The following is a 20,824-nucleotide window of genomic DNA, read 5'->3' on the forward strand; positions in this document are numbered from 1 at the left end:
TCATGTTGAGAGATGTGTCACTGTGGAAGATGCACGTAGCCATAGGAAAAAAAAAGGCAAGTCATGTAGCTGGAGGAGAATCCACAAAGTGGGCGCGATGGACCGTGACATATTTTACGTTTGTGACAAATAAGGACAGCTAAAATAATAGGATTAATGATATGCTTTGTACATCAATATATTGAAGTCTGTTTGATCTGTTGCTTGCTTTATTATGAAATGTGTTTTCAAGGCTATACTTTGTTTAAACCTTTTTGTGAGAACAATGGGAGAGTCACCAGCACTCCTTGCATGGAGAGAGATGAGATAAAGGCAGAATTAAAGAAAAAAATGTCTGGGATCAGCAAGAATGTAACCTTTAAGATCCTTGCTAAAATAGAAAGAGTCGGGAAACATCTGTACTGTGTGTAGATTCAACCATTAACTAACTAGTGTCAAACAGTGATGTCAACCTGGACCAATTAGGACACTTGGAACAATTCAAAACTAATATGGTAACATCCTTGCACCACAAGAAGGATAAAAGAAAGGGTGTTACAGGACATCGTCAGCACACTTAGAGAGGGGTCAACAGAAGATCGTTGATACTTAAAAGGAGAAGATAGAATATAGTCAAAAAAACACAGCAAGGGATGAAGAAGGAGAGAAGTCCGTGCGGCAGCAAGCACAGAAACAAGAACGGGTGTTGTGTGTTACTGAATATCTATTACCATTGTTAAGTATTTACTTTGTACATCTTAGTTAAGCCTAATAAACTCTCTGACTTGGTCACATAACTTGAGTTTGTACCTTGTAGGTCTATCTTGGTCAGGAATCTAAAGGTGAGACGGGTTGGGTATTCGCTGTCTCACCTCTGTTCAGGTAAATCTACCTGAAACTTACAGCTCTTTACTATATGCATACATTGCTGTGTATTTTGTCCTCCTTAAACTTCGAAATTGTGGGCCCGTTAAAAACATTGTTCTTCGTACAGTTTTCTGCGTCACTCCACTGCATAGTTCTGCCCAGTAAGCAAAAAGGATCAGTTCACTAATAAACTCTAAAATAAAAGCAAAATACTGCGGATGCTGGAATTCTGAAATAAAAACAAGAAATACTGGAAATACTCAACAGGTCTGGCAGCATCTGTGGAGAGAGAAGCAGAGTTAACGTTTCAGGTCTGTGACCCTACTTCAGAACGAGCAAATATTAGAATTGTGAAAGTTTATAAGCAAGTGAAGCGGGGTTGGGGCAAGAGATAACAAAGGAGAAGGTGTAATTAAGACAAGTTCACAGAGTAGCCTCCTCTCCTTTAACCAACTACCATCTCAGAATACCAGTGTCAATTTTAACATGCATTTCTATTCTCCATGTAAGTCTGTTGTTCACTACTTGATTGAATGCCTTTGGAAGAGCATATATCCAATAATTACTGTACTACCTTCAGTAACTTCAACCACAAGAATTCAATCATGTTAGTCGCACATGATTTGCCCTCAGCAAATCCGTACTGGTTGTCCTTTATTAACTCAGCACTGATGTCAAAAATAATAGTCTCTGTCAGCAGATTTTTCCTTCCCCTGGTTCTGCCTGCTTGTAATCATGGTGATAGGATGGATATGGGATATTTTGTACAAATCACTGTCATCATTATTTCAATGATTTTCGCTGCAAACAACCTTTGAATTATATTGATCAAAAGCAAATTAATGGTAACGTGTGTGACACTGAGACTGGAAGATGGTCGGAATAAAGCGGAGGAAGGGGTGAGGGGGCGGCTCCTAAACTGTCCAAACGGATCTCGTCGAAGTGTAAAAGTGAATCCGAGTGTTTGAGGGATGAAAGTTAAACATCTGATAGTCTCTGCTTAATGTCATCAGAATGAATCTCTTCGTGACTGAAAATATATCTGAATGGCCTTGTCCTGCGAATCTGCAGAGAGTCCAACAGTTAAAAGTGGTTCAGTGAGAAATACAGTATTTGTTGATAATCTGGCCCTGTTTTGAGTTTGGAAATAATGGAGAGGTTGTCTCTGGTACAATATGTCAGCGAGAGAGCAGTTTACATTTTTCTATCTTGAATAATTCGTGTACCAAATAGAACAGGATCTCTGTCAATGTGTTACATTATATAAACGTCACAGGCCACTTCCCCTCCCTATTCTATCTCCCTGCACTCGATCTCCTCCCTCTCCAGTTCATTATTATTGCTGATCATTATATTGGCCTATTTATTATCTTCCATCTCAGACAGTCCCTCGCGATCAAGGATGACTTTTTTCCACTCCAGTTTGATGTGTTCTGAAATGGCTGATAAGTCCAATGCATGATCTGCAGACTCTGTCATATCAGGGACTGGTGTTGCTGGAAGGGTCAGGTAAATGACTGCATTGGAGGTGTGGGTGCTGTCTTCGCTGCGTCGAGTTCACCTTTGCATGTTCCTGACAAATATCCCTGAAGAGTACAATGTCTTCCCAAATGAGGGATGATTTGAGGACATCTCTGAAGTGTTTCCACTGTCCTCCTGGGGTTCTCCTACCATGACCAAGTTCTGAGTAGAACAGCTGCTTCGGGATATTGGATTTACAGGTTCTTGGAGAGGCGCCTATTCATGGTAAGTGAAAGACTAACACTGTCTGTCTGAACGCATGTCAGTTGCTGTCTGAGAGTGAGAGGTACTGGAACACTTTCCCTCACATAATGTACCAGATACAGTAAGGACAGATGGAGTGGACAAGCCTCTGTCTTTCTCCAGTACTGAATTATAGTGAGTTGGATGTTCAGTCAGTCCCCAACTGTCCTTGTTGGGTGAGTAGGCAACGGAATCAAGAGGAGTTCCCGTCCCTGTGTGACTGTCACTCAAACTGTCCTGTGTGTGCAGGATTAACCCTGAGTCCCTCTATACAGCTCTGTCTGTTATATCTGGAAAAATGCTGAACCTTTCACTTATTGATCTGCTCAAACCGAGTTCAAGACCCAAGTAGTGAACAGAATGTCTCATTAATTCTTTGAATAATACTATGATTGAACAGCAGGTTATGATCGACTCAGCCAAAGTTTGGAAAAATTCCTGTCCATAAATCTTTCAAAATGGAATGTGAGGATCTCCTGGCTCCGAGTGTTTAAGGGATACAGGACTAGACATCGTCAACTAACCCCAGAGATTCACAGTAAAGACTGTGTACATGAGGACATTTAACAACCGGGAGCTGAAACTCTGGGACGGGCTCTATTGTCACTGTGTTTGTGTGTCCAGTATAATCGCGGCAGCTCCGTGTCTCTCTTGTTTGGAATGAAACGATGAAGATCACCATTCGGTATTACTCACATTGACCGCGGGTTTCACTCCGGTTAGACAAACCTTTGCTGACTGAAATGAATTCTACAAGGTCCCAGCAAACACACCGACTCCCTCCTTCCTCCCATGTTTCTGTCGGATTGTTTTGAGAGGAGGGTCTCAATAATAACAAAGACCCTGCAGGGAGAGACGGCAATTTGAACATCTAAATGGGATCAGCTCCCGGCTTTCTAGGTTATAGATTCCCTCCACCCCTCCCCACCCTCCCTCCACCCTAACCCCATGTTCAGTTTCATTGTTCACACATTGATGAGGGTGAAATGGGGAAAGTTCCCATTGAGTTTTGAACGCTGAATTGTTGCAGAGATCTGCGCAAGCGCATTATAGCTCCGCCCACTGGGACGTCATAATGAAGCGTAGAGCGCATGCGCTCCCCTTCCCCCAACACTGTCTCTGAACGTCATTCAGTGAGTGAGCGGAAGATTGTTTAAATCAGCTGCGAATGGAGACATCCGGGTCCCGGGGTAAGTGAACAAACAACATCTGCTTCCAGCAGCAACACGAGGTTTGGGAGCGAGTCTGCAGATGTGTTCAGAGATTAACATTGAATAGCGGGGAAGTTCAGCGGGAGTCGGAGATTGTGGAGCAGAAACTGGTCCCGGAACATGGAGTGAGCCGGTGGGGGGAAGGGAGAGGTGACGACTCCATCGGGTAGTCCGATTCATGGGGCTTGGGTTGTTTCTGAGTGTCGCAAAACCGCTGCAAACAGGTGGGCAGCAGAAGCAGAGTGTTGCAGGAGACAGACACTGTTTGTGTTGCTGGTTTTCTTTTTCCGATTGTTCATAATGATTATTATTGAAAAGATTATATTGATTACTTTTGTATCATGTCAGTTAACTTGTCAGGGAGCAAGTAATAGAGAGGGATACCGACATGTACAGAATACTGGGGGAGATTGATAACACAAGAGTAGGGAATAATACGATATTAAGTGGAGTCAGAGTAAGGCAGAATGTAATACAGTCTGAATCAGGGTACATGTATGTGAACACACGGAGTGTGGTTGATAAGATGGTGAGGTACAGGCGGAGATTGTCATGTGGAAATTTGATGTTGTGGCTCGAACAGAGACTGGGTGTGAAACATTCCTGGATACAAGGTGTTCGGGAAAGATATGAAAGGGAATAAAGGGGGAGAGTTGTCAGTATTGATTAAGGAGAGTATTTCAGTGCTGGAGAAAAAGGATGTCCCAGTGGGGTCGAGGACAGAATCAATTTAGCGAGAGCTAAGGAACAAAAAAGCTGCAGTTACATTGCTCAGTGTTGTCTGCAGGCCACCAGCCAGTGGGTAAGACATGGAAAAACAAATTTGCAAGGAAATTAAAGCAAGGTGCAAACATTATAGGGTAGTTATAATGGAAGAGTTTAATTATCCAAATATGGACTGGGATAATAGTAGTGTTAAGGGCAATGAGGGACAAGAGTTCCCAGAGTGTGTTCAGGAAAATTTTCGACAACAGTATGTTGCTAGTCCAACGAGAAAGAAGGCACTGCTAGACCTGGTTCTAAGGAATGAGGTGGGCCAATTGGATCAAGTATCAGGAGGAGTGCATTTAGGGGATAGTGATCATTGTATCATAAGGTTTAGGCTGACTATGGAAAAGGACAAAGAGCAATCCAAGGTAAGAATAATTAACTGGGGGAAAGTCAACTTCAATGGGGTAAGAATGGAGCTGGGGCGAATAAATTGGAGTCAAAAGCTGGCATCAAAACTGGTAGATGAACATTGGGTTACCTTCAAAGAAGAGATAGTTCGGGCACAGTCGATGTATGTTCCCTTGAAGGGGAAAATTAAAACAAACAAACCCAGAACTCCTTGGATGGCAAAAGAGGTAGAGATTAAGATAAAGAAGAAAAAGTGTGTTTGTGAGAGATGCCAGATAGAAAATATTACTGTGAACCAGGCTGAATATAGAAGGTCCAGAGGGGAAGTGAAAAAAAATAAATAAATAGGAGAAGCAATGAGAGAAGATGAAAAGAGACAGCCAGCGAGCATTAAAGGAAATCCCAACGTTTTCTATAAGCATATAAATAGTAAAAAGGTGGTAAAAGGAGGAATGCGGCCGATTAGGGACCAGAAAGGGGATTTACACATGGAGGCAGAGGGCATAGCTGAGGTATTAAAGCAATACTTTGCATCTGTCTTTGTCTGGGTTGCATCTTCTTCCTTGGTAATGTTGAAAGAGGAGGTAAGTCAGATATTAAAGGGTTTTAAAATTGATAAAGAAGAAATGTTAGATAGTCTGTCTGTACTTAAAGTGGAGAAAGCACCAGAGCCAGATGAGATGCATCTAAGGAAACTGAGGGAAGTGAGGGTGGAAATCACAGAGGATCTGGCCATAATTTTTCACTCTTCCTTAGACTCGGGGGTGGTGATAAAGAACTGCAGAATTTTTCAATAAAGGGTGTAAATATAAGCCTATCAACTGCAGGCCAGTTAGTTTAAATTCAGTGTTGGGAAAAAATCGAGAAAAAATAATTAGGGGCAAAATCAATAGTCACAGGGACTATTAAAGCAGAGAAGGCTGAGGGGGGACCTGACTGAGGAAAACAAAATTATGAGAAGTATAGATAGGACGATTTGTTTTCCCTGAGCAGAGATGTCAATAACCAGGGGACATAGATTTAAGGTTAGGAGCAGGAGGTTTAGAGGGGCCTTGAGGCAAAATGTTTTCACCCAGAAGATGGTTGGAATGTGGATCACACTGCCTGAAGAGATGGTAGAGGCAGAAACCCTCACAACATTCAAGAAGTATTTAGAGGAACATTTGAACCGCCATAGCATACAAGGATACTGACCAAGTGCTGGAAAATGGGATTAGAATACTTAGGTACCTGATGGCCAGCATGTACATGATGGGCCGAAGGGCCTATTTATGTGCTGTGGAACTCTATGACTCTAAATGTGAGTTAATTAAGGAAAAGCAGCATGGATTTCTTCAGGGAAAATCATGTTGATCCAAATTGCTGAAGTCTTTTGAGGAGGTAACAGAGAGGGCTGATGAGGGCAATGCTGTTGATGTGCTGCACATGGACCTTCAAAAGGCGTTTGATACAGTGCAACAATAGACTTGTGAGCAAACTTGTAGTTCGTGCAATAAAATGGACAGTCGCAACTAGATACGAAATTGCCTGAGTTACAGGAAACAAAGAGCTGTGGTTAATGGATGTTTTTTGGCTGGAGGAAGGTTGTGATGGAGTTTCCCTGGGATCAGTGTTTGGACCCTTGCTTTTCCTGATATAGGTTAATCTCCGAGACCTTGGTGCACAATTTCAAAGTATGCAGATGATACGAAACTTGGAAGCATTGTGAACTGTGAGGTGGATAGTGTAGAACTACAAAAGGACATAGACAAGTTGGTGGAATGGACAGACAGGTGGCAGATGAAGTTCAATGCAAAGAAATGTGAGGTGATTCATTTTGGTAGTAAGAACATGGAGAAACAGTATAAAATAAAGGGTATAATTCGAGGAGCAGGAGCAGATCGACTGAGGTGTGTATGTGCATTCGTCATTGAAAGTGGCAGGACAGGTTTAGAATGTGTTTAATAAAACATACAGCATCCTAGACTTCATTCATAGTGGAATAAAGTACAAGAGCAAGGAAGTTATGTTGACCTTCTGTAAGACACTAATTCAGCCTCTGCTGGAGTATGATGTCCAATTCTGGGCACCTCACTTGAGGAAAGACCTGACAGCATGGGAGATAGTACAGAGAAGATTCATGAGGATGGATCCAGGGATGAGGAAATTCAGTTTTGAAGATAGATTGGAGAAGTTAGGACTGTTTTCCCTGGGGAAGAGCAGACTGAGAGGTGATTTGATAGAGGTATTCAAAATCATGAGGTGTCTGGGTAGAGTAGATAGAAAGAAACTCTGGGGGTGGCACAGTGGTGCAGTGGTTAGCACTGCAGCCTCACAGCTCCAGTAACCTGGGTTCAATTCTGGGTACTGTCTGTGTGGAGTTTGCAAGTTCTCCCTGTGTCTGCATGGGTTTCCTCCGGGTGCTCCGCTTTCCTCCAACAGCCAAAAGACTTGCAGGTTGGCAGGTAAATTGGCCATTATAAATTGCCCCGAGTATAGGTAGGTGGTAGGGAAATGTAGGGACAGGTGGGGATGTGGTAGGAATATAGGATTAGTATAATTGGGTGGTTGATGGTCGGCACAGACTCGTTGGGCCGAAGGGCCTGTTATAGTGCTGTATCTCTAAACTAAACTGTTCCCACTCATGAGAGGATCGAGAACGAGAAGGCACAAATTTAAAGTATTTGGTAAGAGTAGCAAAAGGTACATGAGGAAAATCTTTTTCATGCAGCGAGTGGTTAAGATCTGGAATTTGATGGAGGCAGGTTTGACTGAAGTATTCAAAAGGGAATTAGAAAGTTTTATGAAAGGGAAGAATTTGGTGGGGTTATGGGGAGAAGGCAGGAGAATGGAACTGAGGGAGTTGCTCTTTCAGAGAACCGGTGCAGACACGATGGGGCACATGGCCTCCTTCTGCACTGTAATGATTCTGTGATTCTTCTCACTGACCTTTCTTCAAGTATAAGAATTACTTTTTCTTGCTGCAGGCAAACATTTGAAGGAACCAGAATGAAAGTCCTGACTCCTGGACACAAGGAAAAGTGCAGCCAGTTTCTTCCAACACACAGTAGGTAGATACAGTATCACTCACAAAGCACAGTGACACAGCCAGCTCATCATTTCCACTGTAACAAACAAAAGAAGTAGTCAGACCCACACTGATCCCAAGATCAAGAGACACATTTTCAATCCAACAGTCAAGCAGAGCAGGAGAGATAGAAGTTGTATCTATTTCACTCCAGCTGACTGGTAGATACATCAAACCCAGTCTAAAAACACACTCATTATCAGATTTAAATACACTGTCAATTTGACTACATTTCAAATAAGATATCTTAACTAGAACAGGCAAAATTTACCTGATTGAAAGCGACAGAATGAATCCCAATAAAGTCCCCCACAATATCAACTGAGCTACAGATTACAAACCAGTCCAAACATGTCACTAAGGGTCAGACAGAAACATACAGTATTCATTCTTTTTTTTTTACAAAATGGTGTAATTTGACTGTACATACCAGGTCATGTATCAGATTGAAAGATTAACATTCACAATTAATTTGGCAGAGCAAGGAATTGGATATCAATTCACAACTCATGTACAAGAATTGAACAAAATAGACAGCTATGAAATAGTTAATTCCTATTTTATATTAAACACAAGGAAAAAAATATTGATAGACGAAAAAATTTAACAGCAGCCAACAGAATGCTTGAGGTACATATTAAGTACTGAAGGATCACACAGACATCACAGAGATGCAAATTGAACCTGACACTGAAACAGGGTACCAGAGCCTAATGGATGGAGAATGAATCACATATCATACCCATAATTTACATATACTGAATGGATCCAACATGCATGTACAGTACGCATACTGGCTGCTACAGAATTAATCTCACACTTGCACACTCCCTCAGAGGCAGATACATTTATTTAGAGATACAGCACTGAAACAGACCCTTCGGCCCACCGAGTCTGTGGCGACCAACAACTACCCATTTATACTAACCCTACAGTAATCTCATATTCCCGACCACCTATCTTCGAGGGGCAATTTACCTATCACCTGCAAGTCTTATGGCCGTGGCAGGAAACCGAAGCACTTGGCGAAAACCCACACGGTCACAGGGAGAACTTGCAAACTCCACACAGGCAGTACCCAGAATCGAACCCGGGTCCTTGGAGTTATGTGGCTGCGGCGCTAACCACTGCGCCACTGTGTCACCCACTACACAAGGAATGAATTCAATACACACATTCTGGACCAGAGATTTAAAGATACAGAATGTGGCCCACAATCATGTCAAGTAAGAGAAGATCTTAAGAACATAACAAATATGAGCAAGAGTAGGCCATTTGACCTCTCCACCCTACTCTGCCATTTAGTATGATCATGGCTGATCTGATTGTGCTTAACTTCACTTTCCTCGCTGTCCCAATAACCCTTTACTGCCTTGTAGATCAAAAATCTATCTATCTGTCTCTGTCTGTCTGTCTATCTATCTATCACAGCCAGAGACTGACAGCTATTTAATGCATCCTACACTCAATTACATGACGTGAAACAGATGGACACAGAATAAATCTGATTCACATAGAGTAGGAGTGCCTAAAAAACACTGAGTACACAATGCCATTCAATAATATTTCCTGACAGGTACAGAATGAATGCCACACTCTCAAACTCTACCAGTCACAAAAATACACAGAATAAACAACACATTCACATGCAATACCAGAGACAGAGAGATACTGAATGAATCACATTCTCACTGTCAGTTGCAGAGACGGATGATAAATGAATGAATCCACACTCACATTCAGTTTGAGAGACTGATGGATACAGAAGTATATTCACACTCACAGGCTGTCCCAGAAACTGACATACACCACATTAATCCCACCTCATACAGAGTACCAGAGGCTGACATGATGAACTGGAACCAGACATAGTCACATAACAGAAAATAAATGTTACAGAATAATGTACTCATTTACCTACATTAAACTCACATAGTGATGGTGGTATAGTGCTGAGAATATCTGCTTTCCAAGCAGTTGACATGAGTTCTCTACTGCAGGTTAGACCTCAATTCTGGTATCAGACAGATTCATTTTATAACTTAAAAATGATCAATGTGATTTCCAAATTAAAACTTACAAAAGACTCTCATCATCCATGTGTATCTCCCACAATGCTGAACTTCAATTTTCTTTCAATGAAATCTATGTGAAACAAGACATGTCCTTTAAACTAATAAATGAGTTCACAGTCAGAAACAAGAGTGTGCAGATCTTTGTTAAATAATAATAAAAAGGGAGATAGGTAAAGTTCAGTTCACAAACAGCGCTCTGGGTAAAGATTGAACCCACACTCAGATAACAGAGAATGAAATAAAATGAGGTAAACTCACACTCACAGACCAGGAACTGACGGGGACAGAGTACAAGCTACACACAGACAAAATACAAAAAAATAACAGTTTCAAAACTGAACAAATCAATGCAATTTATAAAATGATTCTCATCATCCATGTACGTCTCCTGGAAATTTATCATTTTTTGAATAAATACAGATTTAAAATAGCCTTTAAACTGATCAGTATTCAGTCAGAAACTAATAGTAAACATAGAGTTATTTACAGCACCGAAGGAGGCTATTTGGCCCATCGTGAGTCCATGACAGCTCTCCACAGTGCAATCCAGTCACACTCACTCCACCGCTGGATCCCTGTAACTCTGCAAGTTTAATTCCTTCAAATGCTGATTCAATAATCTCTTGAAGTAATTGATTGTCTCTACTTCCAGCACCCTTGTGGGAAGTGAGTGCCAAACCACTCACTCCGTGTTCGCCCCAAATCCTCAATTTCTGTCACTGTGTCCTTGTACAATGAGCGAATGGGAACTGTTTATCCTTGTCTCACTTGTCATGATGTTTCACACTTGTTGTAAATCTCCCTTCAGTCAGCTCGTCCACTGATCTTGCCTGTCACCTATCCACCAATATCCCTGACTTTCTGACTCCCTCTACTACTGTCTCTTCAACTGTTTCAATGTTGTTGATTCAATGGAGAACAAATCCATCTCGACCGACTTCACACATTCTGATAAATCTCCTCTGTACCCTCAAATAACCAGAACTGGATGCAATACTCCACTACAACACCGTCACTGTGTTTATTTTACACATCCGTATTTCTTGTTTAGAAAGAACCAGCGCACTCGAATGGAACACGAAGCCGGTGCTCTTATTTTAAACATTCAGAAACAAGGAGTATGGAATTCAAACCCACGCATGCGGATCACAACAGATTAGCAGTTCATCGTTTTAATCACTCGGTCACCTTGTCTTCTGTGAGTAAGCTGAAGTGCGGAGGAATAATCCGTGCAGAATGAAAAAGGTGACGGGCTGGTGCCAACAAAACTGAACCAGTTGAAGAGACAGTAACAGAGGGAGTGAGAAAGTCAGGGATATCGGTGGATAGGTGACAGGCAAAAGCAACGGACGAGCTGACAGCTGTGAAATGTTGTGGGTTCGCCGAGCACTAAATTTGATTGGTTATCTAGAGTAACCAATCAGATAAATAGAGAATCTCAAGAATTGACATCATTGTAAATCAGCCAATCACGAACATGGTTTTCACCCCATCCTTCATTAACATAGAGCTCTGGGGATGTGTATAAAATGCGAGTTCTGACCTTTAAGAGGCACCCACAACGTCTCTCAAAAAGCTACAACATTATCTCTATAATATCAATTTGTTTTGATATTTTTACCAAGTATTTTCTAACTGCCTTTGTGATCTCTGTTTTAATCCCACAGATTCTGGTTAATACAGTTTCACTGCCCGTGCGATCTTCCTGTCTCTACTTAATAATATCCCGATCATTAATTACTGACTATTTGTGAGCTTTGTTCACGGACGCGTTCATATTCGGCTCCTTTGCTGTATTTCGATAATAAAATCTGATTTAACGCACATACATCATTTCTCAGTCACTCATATCCCGAGATCAAGTTTGTTCTCAATAAGTAATCAGTACATTATCTAGAAACCCCGGTGGTGTGGGAACCCTCAGTCTCACTCTTTGACACCTGACACTAAGATTATACACTCCGCTGTTGTCTTTCACCAATAGGGATCAATCTAGAATCAGTAATGTGGTATCATTAGGAACATTGAGCTGAAATGGTTACAGAATGCTGTGAAAGAGGCTTTCTGTCCTCTGGTTATAGAATGTTTCAAAAAGGATAGAGAGTAAACCCGAATAGATGGTGGAATGTGAAAGTGAATCTGGAAATTGTTACCACATGTAGAATAATACAATATGAAAAAGATTTTAAAATATTTGCGGTAAAACCAAGTTACCTATAAATGTGATGATCTATATTGAAGCCGCTCTGTGTTTTACAAATATATTGGCGGGATTTTCAAATTTGAAAAATCGTTTGCAGTCTGACAATTTCGCGCCGTTATTTTCCGCCCTCATCTCCTTGGCGTCTCCGGATTGGTGAATTCAGCAGCTCTCTGATTGGTCACATGAAGAGTACAATGACACCCAGTGCAGAATGACCAATCACCAGTGCCCCCGACACCATTCCTCCCGAAGGTATAAATGGGACTATTGTGGGCGGTTCTCAGCATTCTTCCTGAAAGTGTTTGTTAGATTGTGGTAATGTCTGGAAGAGGGAAGACCGGTGGTAAAGCTCGGTCCAAGGCCAAGTCTCGCTCCTCCCGGGCTGGATTGCAGTTCCCGGTGGGCCGTGTTCACAGGTTCCTTAAAAAGGGGAACTATGCTGAGCGGGTGGGTGCCGGAGCCCCGGTCTATCTGGCTGCTGTGCTCGAGTATCTGACAGCTGAAATCCTCGAGCTGGCCGGCAACGCGGCCCGGGACAACAAGAAGACCCGCATCATCCCCAGACACCTCCAGCTGGCAGTCCGCAACGACGAGGAGCTCAACAGGCTGCTGGGAAGGGTGACCATCGCTCAGGGCGGGGTGCTGCCTAATATCCAGGCCGTGCTGCTGCCCAAGAAAACCAGCGCTCAGAGCAGCAAGAGCAAGTGAAGCTGCCTGACTTAAATCTGCGAACCCAAAGGCTCTTTTCAGAGCCACCCACTTTATCTGTTAAAGGGCTGCTTGCTGTCTGAGAGGCGGCAATTTTATAATGCTCGCGCTGCTTTGTATTGGCACAGAAAGAGGCCACTTGGCCCGTCGTGTCGTCGGCCGAAAAACGACCCACCTATTCTAATCCCACCGTCCAGCATTCAGTCCGTCGCCCTGCAGATTACAGCATTTGAAATGCATATCCAGATTCCCTTTGAATGAGTTGAGGGTCTCTGCCTCAACTACCCTTTCAGGCAGTGGGTTCCAGACCCCCATCACCCTCTGGGTGAAAATAAAATCCTCGTTTTCCCTCTAATTTTTCCACCAATCGCTTTAAACATATGCCCCATAGTCACTGACCTCTCTGCTAAGACTCTTCACCTCCACTCTCTGCAGTCCCGCCAAAATGTTGTACATTTCAATCAGATCTCCCCTCAGCCTTCTCCCTACTGGATTCGGGCATTTAGCTGCTCTCCTCTTGTGACATTTTAACAAATCTACCGCTTATGCACAACAAAAGCTTTTGCAAAATGATCGGCTCTCTAATAAAATGATCTGCTCCAGACCCCATTTCTCTGACAACAGGTGATCGCAGCTCTTTGTTTTGCCGATTTGGTGGCTCTTAAAAGAGCCGTTGTGTTATTTGATGCCAAACTCAGTTCGGGGCAGGGTGAGTTTAGGCGCGCTCCCCGCGGATACGGCGGGCCAGCTGGATGTCTTTGGGCATGATGGTGACTCTCTTGGCGTGGATGGCGCACAGGTTGGTGTCCTCAAAGAGCCCCACCAGGTAAGCCTCGCTGGCCTCCTGCAGGGCCATGACGGCCGAGCTCTGGAAGCGCAGGTCTGTCTTGAAGTCCTGTGCGATCTCCCGCACCAGGCGCTGGAAGGGCAGTTTGCGGATGAGCAGCTCGGTGGATTTCTGGTAGCGGCGGATCTCCCGCAGAGCCACAGTGCCGGGTCTGTAACGGTGAGGCTTCTTCACTCCGCCCGTGGCTGGAGCGCTCTTGCGGGCCGCTTTGGTAGCTAGCTGCTTGCGGGGAGCTTTCCCTCCAGTCGATTTGCGCGCTGTCTGCTTGGTTCTGGCCATTCTGGTAGAAGATCAGGAACAAAGACACTGTAAATGTTGAGACTGCTCAGGGACTGTCTATTTAAGACAGTAGAGGGACCGCCCTAGTGTTGTGATTGGATGCAGCCCCGTCCATCAGTCAAGTTTGAAACCAGCACCGGGAAGGAAAAGGGCGGCGGGAAATGCTGTTCACTGATTGGTTGAACTGTAACTGAAACTGAAATTTTATCAATTTCAAAAAGCCCGCCAATTTCCGATGAGCAAACAAGGGAAAGATTAAAAAACACCTAATTTGGCGGGAACAATTATAAAATCTCACTCCTTGTCGCTTGATTTCTTTCTTCCGACATCCCCCTCTGTGTCTGACAACACAGTTTAAACAGTGTTCTCTGGCGGGAATAAAGTGCCAGACATTACTTACTATAACGGCAGTAAATCCCGGCAGTTCAGACCCGAAAGTATAAATTATCAAATGTAACTGCTTAATTCATGACGCGTTTCAATAAATAATGAAGAGAAAAAGACAATGAAATTTCTGTGATATGTAAATTTACTGAGAGAATGAAATGATGTATAAAAGCAGCTGTTGATAAAGATAAACAATATAGTGATAACTAGATCTTATTAATTCAAGTTGCAAGGTCACTGCTCTCTATGTGAGTCTTTTGGGTGGCTCTTAGAAGAGCCTTTGTTTGGTAGAAAGGGTGGATTTGTTTAGCCGCCGAATCCATAGAGAGTGCGGCCCTGGCGTTTCAGAGCGTACACCACATCCATGGCGGTGACCGTCTTGCGCTTGGCGTGCTCAGTGTAGGTGACCGCATCTCTGATCACATTCTCCAGGAAAACCTTCAGCACCCCGCGGGTCTCCTCATAGATCAAACCCGAGATGCGCTTCACTCCACCACGGCGAGCCAGGCGGCGGATTGCTGGCTTGGTGATACCCTGGATGTTATCACGAAGCACTTTGCGGTGCCGCTTTGCTCCGCCTTTGCCCAGTCCTTTCCCTCCTTTACCTCTTCCTGTCATGATGTTTCTTCAGACAAACCGATTCTGAATGAGAAACGAGCTGATTCTGCTGCCTTTTTTATACAGCCCGCCCGGACCTGACTGAGAAAGTGACAGAGAGTGAGAGGCGGGGCGGAGAGGAAACTGAGTGACAGACAGAGCAGAGAAATGTCTTTCATCCTCCAGCTCCGCCTCCCACTTGCTCGAACCGCCAATTCAAAAAAGAACTCTCAACAACAGAGCTCAGCACAAAACTTCCAGACTCAACCTTGAAAGTCAAAGATAACAGAAACCCAGAGCTGTTAAATAAGGATCAATAACAATTAAAAGTTGATCATCTACCCGCCTAAGTACAGTGCTTCCGATCACAAGTCAACCCGTTTCCAAACACCTCCCCTCCCAGACGGATTGAGTATTTTACTAACACCTTACCCCAGCTGAATTAGAGAATTGAGTTGTGACGCGGGGTTTCTCGCCAGTATTCCTGTGTTAGACCCTCTCGCTCTGAATTAGTGAAACGAGCATGAACTGAGAATGTACCGAACAGATCCCCAGTTACAGTGAGGCCGGGACATCCCTCTGTTTTGTAACAGAGTGGGGGAAGGGCTGAGTGTAGTGCATGTCAGCGAGTCACCAGGGATCCTGCATTTACTTCCCATCATTTCTGTGTGAAATGTGCACACGGCGGCGGGACAGGGATCATTAGATCGGGGGATCAGCTCTTTCCTGAGAGATGTGGGTGGCTCTGAAAAGAGCCTTTGGGCTCAGATGTCTGCAACTTTCCCGTGCAGTTTCACTTCTTTCCAGGGGCTGCTTTCTGAGCCTTTGCTGCTTTCGGCTTGGTCTTGCCCCTTGATGATTGAACTTTCTTGAGCACCTTTCCGCCAGTGGCACTCTTGGGTTTTTTGGCCTTCTTCACAGGAGACTTTTTCGGAAGCGCTGCTTTCTTCGCTGGAGATTTCTTTGGCGTTGCCGCCTTCTTGCTGGTCACTTTCTTGCCTGCTGCTTTATTCGCTGCCGATTTCTTGGCTGCTAGTTTCTTGACTGGTAATTTCTTGCCTGCTGATCTCTTTGCTGTCACTTTCTTGCCAGCTGTTTTCTTCACTAAAGGTTTTTTGCCTGCTCCTGACTTCACTTTCTTTCCCACATTTCCCTTGGTTCCCTGCTTAGGGATTCTGAAGGAGCCGGAGGCGCCCGTACCGCTGCTCTGCACCAGGGAGCCTTTGTTCACATTCCTCCTGATACTTTGCTTGATTTGGGTCCTGAACTTCCCCACATCCACACCGCTCCGACCCAGAGCCTTCTTTATGGCGGGCAGTGAGGTCCCCTTGCGATCGGAGCAATCCGCCACAATCTTGAGGATCTTCTCGCTCAACGTGGGACCGGCTGACTTGTTCCGGGGAGCCGCTTTCTTCTTCTTGTGAGTCTTGCTTTGAGCGGCGGCGGCTGGAGGAGCCGTTTCGGTGGCTGCTGTATCGGTCATGTCCGAGACTCTGCACAAATTCTCTCTGTCAGTCAGAACTGGATCAGAAATGAAGCCGGTGGTGGCGGCACTGAGCAACTTAAAGGCAGTGAGCGGACGGGGGCGGAGACAACCTGCTGTCAGCTCCCGGCTCCTGCTGCCTCTTTGTGTTTCACTCTGGTCCTAAACTCTCCAATTCCACTGAAATTCGGGTACTGTAGAATCCCAGACTAGATCCTTCCTGTCTCTGACATCAGAATGCTTGCTATCCAAAAGTTTGCACTTGAAGTAAAGACTCCATTTTTGACTGAAACCCGTTTTATTGCTGCACTGATGGCGCTCTTTCCCCCGATAGCTGACATGTTCTCTATATTTTGATTGAAATCTTGAAATCAACAAAGAAACTACACTGAATTCCCACTTTGGGAATGAGAAGGGGATCAATGTGCTTCTTTGAGTGGAAAATCTTGTTACTTGACACAAGGGGGACTCGGAAATCGGGGGATCAGTCCGGACCCACAAACACAGTGACATTAGTCTAACCTGTCAGCACCTTTAATACATTCTCTCTTACACAATATTCACATCTACACATTCTCATGTCGAACTGTTCACTAAATGTAGAGTTCCCAGGACAGGTTTTGATCTCAATGCTGAGGTAAATAGACCCTTCAGCTCCACTCTATCCAGGCTCTTCAGCATTTTGTACATTTCAGTCAGATCTCCCGTCAGCCTTCTCTGTTCCAAGGAGAACAACCACAGTCTTTCCAATCTTTCCTCAGAGCTGCATTTTTCAGTCCCTGCAACATGCTCGTAAATTTCCTCTGTACTCTCTCTACTGCAGTTACATCCTTTCTGTAATGAGGTGACCAGAACTGCACACAGAACTCAAGTTCTGGCCTAACCAATGATGAGAAAGTTCCAGCATAACCTTCCTCCTCTTATATTCTATACCTCGGCCAATAAAGGAAAGGATTCCATAAGTCTTCTTAACCATATTACCGCCCTACCCTGTTACCTTCAGGGATCCGTGGACATTTACTCCAAGGGCCCTCACCTCCTCTGCACCTCTCAGTATTTTCCCATTAATCGTGTATTCCTTTGCATTGTTTGACCTCCCCAAGTGCATCACGTCACACTTCTCCGGATTGAATTCTATATGCCACTTTTCTGCCCTTCTGACCAGAACATAAACATCTTCCTCAAGTCCACAGCAATCCTCCTCGCTATCTACCACACGGCCAATATTGGTGTCGTCTGCAAACTTCTTGATCGTGTCCCTCAACATTTATGTCCGAATTGTTTATGTAGATCATCAACAAAACAGGTGACCCATTACTGAGCCCTGGGGGAAACCACTGGAAACAGCCCTCCAGTCTCAAAAGCAGCCATCAACAATTACTCTTTGTTTCCTGCCACTGAGCCAGTTTTGCATCCACCTTGCTGCATTTCCCTGGATCCCATGAGATTTTATTTTATAAAGATTCTGTATTTTGGGACCTTGTCAAAAGCTAAAATTCATGTAGAATCCATCAACTGCACTACCCTCATCTATCATCCTTTTTCAAATTCAATTCAGTTGGTATGTGTCTTTCTAAGTGACAGTTTATCTTGTCTCTCAGAATAGATTTCAATAATTTACCCACTACTGAGGTTAGACTGAGTGGCCTGTAATTATTGAGCTGCAGACTGAAATGTAAGATTCGTTTTATCTCGAAAGATCCGCCTGGGGAAACAAGACGTTACAATCTCATCTCTCACTGATATGGTGCCAGAGGAAAACACATTATTAATCTCACAGTCCGGGAAAGTGTCAGAGAGTGAGGCATACAATGTCCCAAATGTAACTTTCTCTGCCCTGTTGAACTCTCTGTAATCTTTCAGCTCAAATCCTTCGCGATGACTCTCAGTGACAGACAGTTTCAATCTGATTAAATTGATCTGTGACTGTAACTGTCAGATATTAACTCCTGACCCATTCCTGCAAACACATCGACTCCCTCGGAGGATCACTTTGAGAATTCGAGCTAATGAACAGCAAACATAGTGCAGAGAATGATCTCAAGTTGAGCTTGGTAACAGGGTAATCTCCCAGCTGGAAACCTTCTCTAATCTTGCCCACAGTCCCGGTTCCATTGCTCAAAATCAGATAAAACTGAACTGGAGAAAGTTCCGATTGATTTTTGTTTTTCAAACCATTGCCGAATGAGGCGCATGCGCGGTATTAACCCGCCACCACCGCTGATTGTGAATGAGCGAATGTCCGCAGTCTGGATCAGAGATCACCATTGACTCCGGAGCAAGTTCAGGGGGAGTCGCGGGCTGTTTGTGAGAGGCAATGTGGAGGATGAACTGATCCCAGAACATGGAGTGAGCGGCGGAATGGAGAGGCCTTTCTCGGCCTGTGTGTGTGCACTGGGTAAGTGAGACAGAACGTGAATAAGCTGCTGTTGAAAATCTTTGCTGTTTCTCGCCTCAGTTCTGTAATACATGTTGGTGGTTTAACTCCTGTTTCACGCTGTTTACTGTGAGTGTACAGCGAATAGTGGAATCAAGATCCAGGGTGCACAGTTTCAGAATAAGGAGTCTCCCATTTTAGACGGAGTGAAGGAGGAATTTCTTCTCTCAAAGCGTCAGTCATCTTTATAATTCTCTACCTCAGAGAGCAGTGGAGGCTGGGTTGTTAAATATATACAAGGATGAGTTAAACTTTTGATCTCCATGGGAGTAATGTGTTCTGGGAGCAGGCAGGATAATGGAGCTGAATCCAGGATCAGATCAGCCATGATCTTATTGAATGGCGGATCAGACTCGAGAGACTGAATGGCCTATTCCTGCTCCTACTTCTTAGGTTCTTATGTTATAATGTCAGATGGAAATAGAAACCTGATCTGCACAAACATCCCTCAGGTATTCCCAATCTTGGAGCAGTGCAGATATTGGCTTGTTTCTGGATGTCACTAAATTGTTGTAAATCGGCCAAAACACCTGGTCAGCAGATGCTGAGATCTGCAGTGAAATCAGACAATGACATTCTTTGTATTTCTGGTGAGTATTTGTGGTTAGTAATAATGATTATGAATTGAAATGTTACATTAATCTCTTTTCTAGCTTCCACCTCAACTGATCTTCAGTTACAAGAGATATTGTTCTTCCTTTCTGTAGGCAAATACTTCAAGGGAACAGAATGAATGTGATGATTCCCAGGCACAAGGAAATGTGCAGTCAGCTCCTTGCAACACAGAGTAGGTATGTTATCACTCCCAGAGACCATCAGTTAATTCCAGAGTCACATGGAGCAGAAGTAGTCAAACTCTCACTGATCCCAAGTTCAGAGACACATTTTCAATCCAGCAATCAAACAAAGCAGAAGAGACAGACATTGTTTCCAATCCATTCCAATTCTGTACTGCTGAATGTTAGGTACATCAATCTCAGTTCAAAAGCACACCCACGGTCAGATTGAAAGACACTATATCAATCTCACAAGAGGGACACATCCTGGATACAGTAAGATAGAGAGTGAATCTCACCCTCACATACCTGAAACTGTGTGCAGTTCTGGTCACCTCATTACAGAAATGATGTAACTGCACTAGAGAGGGTAAAGAGGATATTTATTTGGATGTTGCCAGGGCTGGAAAAATGCAGTTGTGAGGAAAGATTGGAGAGGCTGGGATTATTCTCTTTGGAACAGTGAAGGCTGAGGGGAGAGCTGATTGAAATGTATCGAATTTTGAGGGACCTGGACAGAGTGGAGGTGAAGGGTCTATTCATCTTAACAAAGAGGTCAGTGACGAAGGCCAGAGATTTAAAGTGATTGGTGGAAAAATTAGAGGGGAGATGAGGGAAAGAAAATCACTCAGAGGGTGTTAGGGGTCTGGAACTCACTGCCTGAAAGGATAGTTGAGGCAGGGACCCTCAACTGATTCAGAAGTACTCTGGCAAGGCACCTCAAGTGCCATAAGCTGCAGGGTTCACGACCAAATCCTGGAAGGTGGGATTAGAATAAGTGGCCTCTTTCCATGCCTTAAACTTTCGATGATTTTATGAAATTGATGATTAAAAGAAAATAAACACATTCCTATACTGTAAACAGACAGACACAGAGTGAAATTCACATTTACAAATTATAAAAGAGTTAAAGTAAAGATTAAAACCTCCGGTCACAGAAGGGAGACTGACAGCTACAGAGAAGAAAATAAAACCACTCACATGCAAGAGACTGTCAGATAGAGAATAACACCAGAGTCACCTAA

At 43.8% G+C, this 20,824-nt stretch overlaps 2 protein-coding genes and 2 long non-coding RNA genes across 4 annotated transcripts in view; 3 read left to right on the forward strand and 1 right to left on the reverse strand.

The window, feature by feature from the left end:
- Nucleotides 1–3,717: 3,717 nt before the first annotated feature.
- On the forward strand, nt 3,718–11,955 carry LOC137356466 (uncharacterized). The gene is made up of 3 exons (XR_010971071.1): nt 3,718–3,800; nt 7,907–7,986; nt 11,134–11,955. It is a non-coding gene; the product is annotated as an uncharacterized lncRNA (long non-coding RNA).
- Nucleotides 11,956–12,603: 648 nt separating this feature from the next.
- On the forward strand, nt 12,604–12,993 carry LOC137356456 (histone H2A.J-like). Its single transcript, XM_068022350.1, has one exon. It carries the CDS (start codon nt 12,604–12,606, stop codon nt 12,991–12,993), a length of 390 nt encoding a protein of 129 aa, XP_067878451.1.
- Nucleotides 12,994–15,896: 2,903 nt separating this feature from the next.
- LOC137356504 (histone H1-like) lies at nt 15,897–16,586 on the reverse strand. The gene has a single exon (XM_068022392.1). The coding sequence runs from the start codon at nt 16,584–16,586 to the stop codon at nt 15,897–15,899; it is 690 nt and encodes a 229-aa protein (XP_067878493.1).
- Nucleotides 16,587–18,846: 2,260 nt separating this feature from the next.
- LOC137356111 (uncharacterized) overlaps nt 18,847–20,824 on the forward strand; it is a 186,957-nt gene continuing 184,979 nt past the window's right edge. Inside the window, exons 1-2 of the long non-coding RNA XR_010971005.1 lie at nt 18,847–18,984; nt 19,731–19,814. This is a non-coding gene — a long non-coding RNA (uncharacterized lncRNA). The remainder of the gene's footprint in view (nt 18,985–19,730; nt 19,815–20,824) is intronic.

This window comes from Heterodontus francisci, chromosome 45, assembly GCF_036365525.1.
Source record: "Heterodontus francisci isolate sHetFra1 chromosome 45, sHetFra1.hap1, whole genome shotgun sequence".
Taxonomy (NCBI): Eukaryota; Metazoa; Chordata; class Chondrichthyes; order Heterodontiformes; family Heterodontidae; genus Heterodontus; species Heterodontus francisci.